This window comes from Ruditapes philippinarum, unplaced genomic scaffold, assembly GCF_026571515.1.
Source record: "Ruditapes philippinarum isolate M1 unplaced genomic scaffold, ASM2657151v2 ctg6057_1_1_1_1, whole genome shotgun sequence".
NCBI lineage: Eukaryota > Metazoa > Mollusca > Bivalvia > Venerida > Veneridae > Ruditapes > Ruditapes philippinarum.
Window position 1 is genome coordinate 2,670 of NW_026859586.1, and position 9,223 is coordinate 11,892.

Below are 9,223 nucleotides of genomic sequence, written 5' to 3' on the forward strand. Positions count from 1 at the left end.
ACCTATAAAAATTTACCCAAGTGTGATGCCTGGGCAAGTACAATAGCTGTCCCTATTCTTTGAATAATCAAACTAAATGTACATTTTTGTTGTTTAAACTTGGATTCATTTCTCCTTATTTGATTAAAAAAAATTAGCTTGATTTTCCTAAAATGAACAGCTAGTCACTTCCTAGTTTCCAGGGAAAAAAAGCCCTGACCTAATTCAGAAATTACTGTCAAATGTTAATTTATTTTGAAGATCATAATAAAACTTCATCTATAGATCTTTCACAACTGCTGAAATACTTACAAGCTTAAACTGTAAGAATACTTGAACATTGGAAAATCATTATCTCAATTTAGAATACAGCAAAATGGATAAGGAGGTGAAATTTTGACCCAATATCAGCCGTATCAAAAAATGGCCTGTATCTAATCTAACTAACGTAAAAGCAAAATAAACTTTTTGCTACAGTAAGCAATTAACTTTATGAGTTTGTCTATCTTACACACTTATACTTTGACCACATCAAGGATCATAGTTTGACTAACTAATGTGATGTAACCATAGATGCTTCAATTTTTTACCATTTAATTATTCTAGTATGAACCAAAACAACAAATGCCACAACAAACAAGGGACATGAAAGTTAAAGATTTGACACTGCGTTCTGACTGAAACTTAGCAGAATTTTACTTGGTAGCACTCGAGCATAGCTAAATCAGTGACATAAGCATTTGAAAAAGTTTCGCATTCATGCAAGTTTTTTTTTTCCAGGATTTTAGGAACACAACCCATACCCATGGAATTGGGAATTTCATCGATGTTTTGTTAAAAATTGGGGATAAATTGCATGATTTCAATTTTGCACTGATTAAAAGAATGCAAAGAATAACTGTCTAGGATGGCATCTACAAACATCTAAGAACTAAAACTGTGTAAAAGCCCTTATTTTCAAAGATTATAGAATTTGTATTCAATATTTTTCATTTTGTAACTTTCAATTGGGAATTTTTTCCTGTGGATTGGGAAAATAACATACTAATTTCAATTGGGAATATGACGGAGTATCAGCTATAAAATAAGCCAAAGAAAAATTCCCCGTCATGTTTTAACAAAAGGGCCATGATGGCCCTGAAATCGCTCACATATAGGCCCCTTGGCCAAGGCCAATTTTAAATCAGGGGCTTTTATTTGAACGAGCTTGGTAGACTTTCATTAGAAGATGTTTCGAGCTAAATATCTAAGCTCTAGCTCTTTGGGTTTTTTATAAGAAGATTTTTTAAAGTTTTTACTATATACATAAAGGGAAAAACAATGACCCCCTGGGGTGAGGCCAATTTTTACCCCAGGGCTTTTATTTGAACAAACTTGGTAGACACCCACTAGAACATGTTTCATGCTTAATATCTAAGCTCTAGCTATTTGGGTTTTTTAACAGAAGATTTTTTAAGTTTTTATTATATGCAAATGAGGAAAATCAATGAGAGCCCGGGGCGAGGCCAATTTTGACCCCAAGCATTTATTTGAACAAACTTGGTAGACACTGACTAGATGATGTTTCTTGCCACATATTTAAGCTCTAGCTCTTTCGGTTTTCTTAAAGAAGATATTTGAAGTTTTTTCTTTCGGTTGCCGTGGTAACCAGAGTTCTGCATGGAATTAAATTCTTTGAACAATTTTTAAAGTTGACTACCAAAGGAACATTCCTGTGAAGTTTGGATGAAATTGGCTTAGCTGTTTATGAGGAGACGTTGTTTAAAGTGAAAGTTTTCAGAAGTCGGACGAAAAGCGATCACAAAATCTCACCATGTCACCTTGTGACAGGTGAGCTAATAAAAACAGAGGCTGATCATAAGGAGTCTAAGTATTCACATTTTCAAAACAGTTGAAGAACTCCTTCACATTGTTCTAAACTAGCTAAATTTGTAAGACTTATAAGCAATAAGTTGATATTTCTAATGAAAAATCTGAATTCAAATGTAGGTTTCAAACATCTCTTTTTCATTTTCCTTCAAGCTTCTATTAGTAACAACACTGAAAGTTTTGCATTATAAAAAACATAAGCTGTTGCAAAAAATATAAATTGCCAACTTAAAAAAAGTTGTAACTTAACTGTATCAGTAAGGAAACGAGGCATTTCCTTATACATGGTAATTCTATCAAAATTTTTAAAATTACTTTCGAGAGATGTTGCCGATTACATTTTCCAGCAAATTTGATTGAATTTCTCCTTTTAACATCAGTGCAAGACATACAGATCATATACTGGCTTCGGGGGTATCTACCGACCGGCTTCCGATACATACTGGAATTAGGGTAACTGTTTATGACAGAAACGAGGCTCTGCCGAGGTTCTGCTAAACATTTACCGTAGAGCTAGATACAAGAGCCGGTGTTTGATTCTGTTTCTTGCATATTAAATATTAATCATATTTTGGAAAGAAATTACAAAAACTAATATTTTCAGGTACCACTTTTTTCTTACAACTTCTTTCTTCAAAGGAAAATTAGGACATACTATGAACGAAATTCATCCATAAAAGGCACGGGAATGATCTTACTTAAAGCATGTGACCTGTCTTACACAGAGGGTTAAAGACTTGTTTTTCTAGCAAAAGTGTAAACAGTAGATAATCCTGTCTGATATGCAAGAAAAACTCATCTTACACACCTGTGTAAGTGAAGTTCAAGCATATCTTTCTTTGCAACAACACATGCCATTTATATAGGAAAACTTGAGAGCAAATACTAATAAAAAAGTTTTTAAAAATCAAATTTTGTTCTAAGATAAAATTGGTTTAGCAGACGAGATATATGGAATATAAAGAATACAAGAATAAGAAGTTTAACAGGTAAGAAAATGTTTGAGAATAATCAACAAATATACCTCATTGTTGGGGTCTTTGTAGCTGATTTTCAATGTGTCCATAGCTCGTATCATTGCATTCATTGCCATAAAGATATTCTGGTACACTATCTTGATGAAACTTCTTTTGTCATCCTCAGAATAGCCTGTACCATGGATAATCCTCATCTGTTTGATAAATGTACTCTTCCCACTCTCTCCCGTCCCTGCAGAAGAAAAAACATTATCGAAGACCTGACATTATTTTCACAAACAATATATTTGTTTGTTGTTTGTTTTGGGTTTTGCGTCACACCGACACAGCACAGGTCATATGGCGACGTTCCAGCTTTACTGGTGGATGAAGACCTCAGACCTTCCGTGCATTATTTCAGGCACAAGCGGGCACCTTAGTAGAACCACCGACATTCTGTAAGCTAGCTGGATAGCTTCCTCACATGAAAAAATCCGTAGTCCCTTTCGAAATTTAAACGCACAGTGGTGAGGGGCAAGTGGTTTGAGGTTGTTGACCATAACCACTTGGCAACGGACGCCCCCATTAAAAATAAATCATTAAATACACTGACGGTCATAAAGATTTTTCTAAGGTTTGTTTAGAAATTTGAGGTGGTCATTCTTGTTTTCATCACATATTATAACAGAAACTTGTGTTTTCTACATTTCAACCCTGAAATATATCATAAAGCAATTAGCATAATAGTAGGGCTGGGAACGAATAAGGAATTTGATGTTCGAATATTCGTTTTCCATATTCGAATATATTCGAATATTCGTTTTTACAACATTTGTTCCAATATTTCTCTTTGACGTATACGTATCCGAAATTGATTGCGTCGAATACTATACTACTTTAATATGCTTTTAATAATCGACGATTAAAAATACCTTTATTACTACGTCAGCTTTTTTAAAAAAAATTATATATTGTTATTCGACATATACGTTTACAATTTGAAATAAATTCATAATTTGATTGCCTTTTGTTCAGTTAATCCTATTTGTCTTATTAACGGGAGGTAACTCGCGTGATGATTGACAGTAACATGAATCATCGTAACCTCTTAGCCCCAATAACAAATAATTATATTGAAACTTAACTTGTATTATTTTTTATATTAATTTATAATTTTAGATAAGATTTAAAATATTCTTAAAATAAATATAGCTATAACGCAGTAAATATCACACGGAGTGTAATATCTACGGAATAAATATATTCTGACGGAATATAGACACTTCCCATGCTTTCATAACCGCCGATTAATGCGTGCCTATTTATTCTTCTCCACAAAATTTAAGACATTGATTAATAGGAAAGATTATAGCACAGAAAACAATAAATAAGATAATTAAAATCGGGAAAAAATCTAAACTGTTAAACAGGTAAATTGCAAAGTGTGAAACGGAGCCCTTTTGATCAACTAGACCCCACAGTTTTCACAGTTAATTGGTGATAATCGTTGACACGTGTCATACAAACGTGTGAACACCTGGTCAAATACAGGTCAAAGGTTTTATTTACGATATTAATTGAATTTGAAAGTAATATCAAATTATATTTTTCGAATATTCGTATTCGTTTTTCAATGTTCGAATATTCGGTAGTGTTTCGAATATTCGAATATAATTCCCAGCCCTACATACTAGTAATCATTCTTATTCAATAAAGACAAAAAGCCATTTTTTAAATATGACTGTCCATTTTCATTTTCTTTAAAGACTAAAATTACAAATGTAATAGAATCCTACAGAAAAATTGTCGGTAGGCATTTGTCTGTGTGGTCTGATTCTGTATTTAGTTGTAGGCAGGGATTTATTCCAGGATTTTGGGAACACGACACATACACATGGAATTGGGAATTTCAGTGGTGTTTTGTTAAAAATTGAGAAAAAATGCATGATTGAAATTTTGCAGTGATTAAATAGATGCAAACAATTACTGTCTAGGATGGCATCTTGAAACATTTAAGCACTATTACAGTGAAGAAGCCCTTATTTGCAAATATTTTGGAATTTTTATTCAATATTTTTATTATTTAACTTACAATTGGGAATTTTTTCCTGTGGATTGGGAAAATAATATACTATTTTCAATTGGGAATATGACCCAATAACAGCTATAAAATATGCTATGCTATTCCTAGGTTTAACAGGAAGATTAAATAACTGAGTCTATAACTTAATGGCGGTTTTTACATGATGTCCATAATGATGTTGGACTTTGTCTTTAATTTCTCATTAAAAATTTAGTGTTTTGTCTTTTTTATTGCCTGTGGCAAATTGAAATTAATCAGCGTAGACTTTTGAAACATTTAGAAAACTTTTTGCGTCTGACTTTTAACACTAACCGCTATTTCGGAAGGAATGCCAAATGGAAAAAGTTTAATGCAGTTTGATTGGTTGATAGCAGCCCAGCTACAAATCAGAAACAATTTAACATACCCTTCTTTGACTGTTGTATGAATGCAAAGAAGTGTATTATCGACGCTAAAAGACAAAATTACTTTCTCCTAAAATGCCCTACAAGAACCATGACTTAAAAAAAGTTAACAGCAGCTGACAAATCAGCTAGAAGACGGAAAGCTGTCCCTATAGATAACCTCTGCTATGCATGTTAAATTGAATTGAAAATTTTATAAAATGTGCGGGTAAATTCCATTCTCAGTTGTTTGAATTTGATATTCCCCTTTTCTGATTTATCGCAATATAGTTTCCCCTTCAGAAAGCCACAGGCTGTTTTGAAAATTGAAAAAAAAAATCACTGCAATTTCTATTGGACGCCAACAAGCAGGTGTCAGTGGATTAGCAAGTTACTGGCAACAAATTTTGACAATTTATAAAAATTTATATGTGGACAATGTAAACTTTAGGAAAGTCGAAAACATATTTCATTATGTCAACTTATTTCTTCTGAGCTACACAACTTTTTATGCATTGTCTTCTCCACAGTGGTCAGTTCTCAATTTTTTTTTAGCATACTAGCCCCATTTTACTATAATTCTAAATGATAGCTGGTACAATGTGAATTGATTAAATTTAAATATCTTTAACATACTTTTTTAAATTTTTGATTTCAGTACAATTTAACATGCATGGTACATAAGAAGCTATCTACAGGGACAGCTTTCTGTTAACTAAATCAACTGGAGCCAGCTGTTTTAAGTCAGCATCTGAAGAGATGGGAAATTCCACTCATTCGCTTGTAATAACGAGTAGAATTTAAGAGAACTCATGCAGGACCAGTAGAAAAATGTCTGCATATTGGATTTAGGAGCTACTCGTCCTGCGCTAGAGTTACTCTGAAAATATGCCTGACTGCTGTTCAGTCATGGCTAAGTATAAAACATTACTGCGTTTGTATAAAACATTGTCAAATGCTGCTGTTGTTACGGAATCAATTCATTATACTCACTTGGTAAAGTTTTATAATTAGTCATAAGGTCAGTTTCTGGTTGACAGTATTGCGATTGAAATAGCGTCTGCTGTTTGATTTTTTTACCAAAGAACATCATTAACATTTATATTAAATTTTGAGAGAAACATCATTTGGATGCGAGTTTGATAAATTTTCTAAACGCCCGACTTGAACTTTTACTAGCAAATACGAGCGGACGAGTGGATTTGTTAAGGCCTGACTCAGAGTTATTGTGAATAATGTGTAACGGGCCTTTAAATTGATTTCAGGATATCATATAGCTTTTTTAGGGGAAAAACATTCTTTTTTTGGTCTAGGGGAAACAGAAAAATATTGGAAATAAAATCAATGAACCCCATATAGATACATTTCAATGTGTACCCCACCTTGCAATAAAAATGATGACCTACTTCAGATAATTTTACTCGTCTTAGGAGCCTTTTCAGCACATGCATTTAAACCGATAACAGGAAGTAGATCTGTTTATATACTGTGTATTGGCCCAAACAGTTTTATTAAACTTGCCTAAAAATGTCAAACTATTGCTTTTATAAATATGGAAAGTTGCATGTCAAGAACAACAATTATTGATTAAAACAGTTGTTACTTTACTCCCAACATCTAGAACTTATTTGAAATTCTTTTTTCTGTCAGTAATTTCATTTTCGGGGAAATCAAATCAAATGTTTTGATGCGTACACATGTCAGGCTGGAAAAGAGTCAACTCGGCCCTATACCAACTCGGCACGGGTCAACTCGGCCCACTTTAAAAAAATATATTTAACGTAGTAATATTAAAAAAAAATATGAAACAAAAACATGTTTACTTAATATCATAATTAAGCTTCTAATTAATTGCAGGTGGTCACTTATCAATTTTAAATGAATGCGTCAATCATAATTATCACCTAATTAATCGGTATCCTTATGAACACACTGATTGATAATAATAGCCTGTGACAATAAGAGTCCCTTTAATGTCTTTAACCAATTTCATTTAATTTGTTTGTAATTCTCAAAAGCTGAAAATTAAGTCCGTGTATTATACATAATTACAAATATTACAAAAAATAGTGATTACACAAACCTAAATATAAATAATTGAAAAGTGGGCCGAGTTGACCCGTGCCGAGTTGGTATAGGGCCGAGCTGACTCGGGGGCCGAGTACGTTTTAGGGCCGAGCTGACCCGAAATCGTCAGGCTAGTGTCCATGAAAACTGTGAACCAAAAGCTGTTCCAGCTGACAAAGATATATTCAAAACATATACACTGAAATTTAGCCTAATTATGCAATTCTGATATAAGTGTTCTTTCAATGTGCTAATGGCATCAGCATTGAATTTGCACATTTTACCAGCAACAGAAGATAATCATTATGCAAAAATAGAATTGACAAATGAATCAGTATTTTTTATCAAAACAGGATGGTGTAACAGTTCATTATTAACTTTATGACGTTAACATTCCAGATGATGTTCTACATAATACATCAACGAGTTATAAACACAACTGTCAACACGAATTTTATGTGAAAAACACAAGATTTTAATAATTATTAATATTCAAGATGGCCGACTCTGCATCAGATTTGGATGCAACTGAACTGTCTTCAGCTAAATAATCCGTTTTTTCAACCATCATGGGATAAATTATACCCACCAAGTAATAAAAGTTTAAGTTCTCTTCTAGCATCCCTTTTGTCTTTGCGCAATTGTCTTTCGATCTCCTGATTGATGCGTTTTTGTTCCTGTTGTTCAGCGCTCAGACAGCACGCCATCTTGGATAGACCTGACGCTCACGGTCAGTGAGTCAGGTCGATTTTACGGAGTTCCTGCCCCAGTCTTAATATAATACCGGCGTCACGGGCCCCGGAAAGAACCCCTCCTTCAAATTAAAAACAAACCGAAGCCCTATCTTGGCTCCTTGTGCAGATAACATCCAAAATAACAGACGCTAATATTGGTTCAGCTTCTGCATAGCCTCTGCTACAAACAGGGTGTGGTAAAAATTAGGGTAGTTCAGCAAATGGAACAGCAATCGATAAATCTTAAAACATAAACATTTCTTTGATTAAACGAATACGAATCAAATATAGCATCCTTTAAATGGACAGAAATATTATTTTTTAGTTATATGTTGGTCAAACAAAGTTAACTATTAAGAATGAAAGCCGTTTCATCATCGAATTTTATTCATGGAATAGCATAATTAATGGCGTACAATAAATTGAAAGCGGACACCAGGACACCAGCCACTAAGGCGCACTTACATACACACCGCATATTTTTATCGGTACCAGCAAATGTTCGGTTCAGAGCCTCGCTTTGGTCCAAGGTCTGTGCATACAGAATGAGCCGGCGAAATTTTATTGAATGAAAAAGCGTATATTGAATGAAACTAAAACGACGAATAACATCTTTAGTAGGAACGATTATGGCTGTATTGTTTCTAGACAATGATGGATAATGAAAAAATGTTTTCAAGTTATGATGTTATGGAAAATATAGAAGCCTGTAGAATTGAATTTTCATTTATAAGTCATGTTATAAAACAATATAATGACAGCAAATTAAAGCATTAAAGGGAGAGAATTACGGGAAAATAAAATAAGATCTATATATATTGATGATAAGTGATGAATCACTGCAAAAAGAAAGCGCGTTAATTTTTTTATTTAACCATGAAATACAAGAATATGTCAGAAATCTGAGCGCTGTGCAAAAGACCTCTTATAATAAAAAAAAAATACAGAGCTAGTAAGCACTGGACAATGGTTGCTAATTCCATAATAATTAATTAATTAGGGTAATTTTCTCAAGAATGTGAAAGCATGTTAATGTAAGTCTAAGTTGTCAGTGCTGCAATTATTTACCTGTATATTTAGTGCAGACTTTATTATATATATCAACCAGGGAGAGGGAGGCATATTCCCATCACCAACGACGATTATGATAGA

At 33.3% G+C, this 9,223-nt stretch overlaps 1 protein-coding gene across 1 annotated transcript; it reads right to left on the bottom strand.

The window, feature by feature from the left end:
* Positions 1-2,872: 2,872 nt before the first annotated feature.
* Positions 2,873-8,408, bottom strand: LOC132757174 (guanine nucleotide-binding protein G(q) subunit alpha-like; the record flags this gene model as incomplete). Its single annotated transcript, XM_060748379.1, is given in 2 exon segments — positions 2,873-3,057; positions 7,927-8,408. Coding segments are annotated over 2 exon segments (303 nt in total), but the record flags the coding sequence as incomplete, so codon positions are not given.
* Positions 8,409-9,223: the final 815 nt, after the last annotated feature.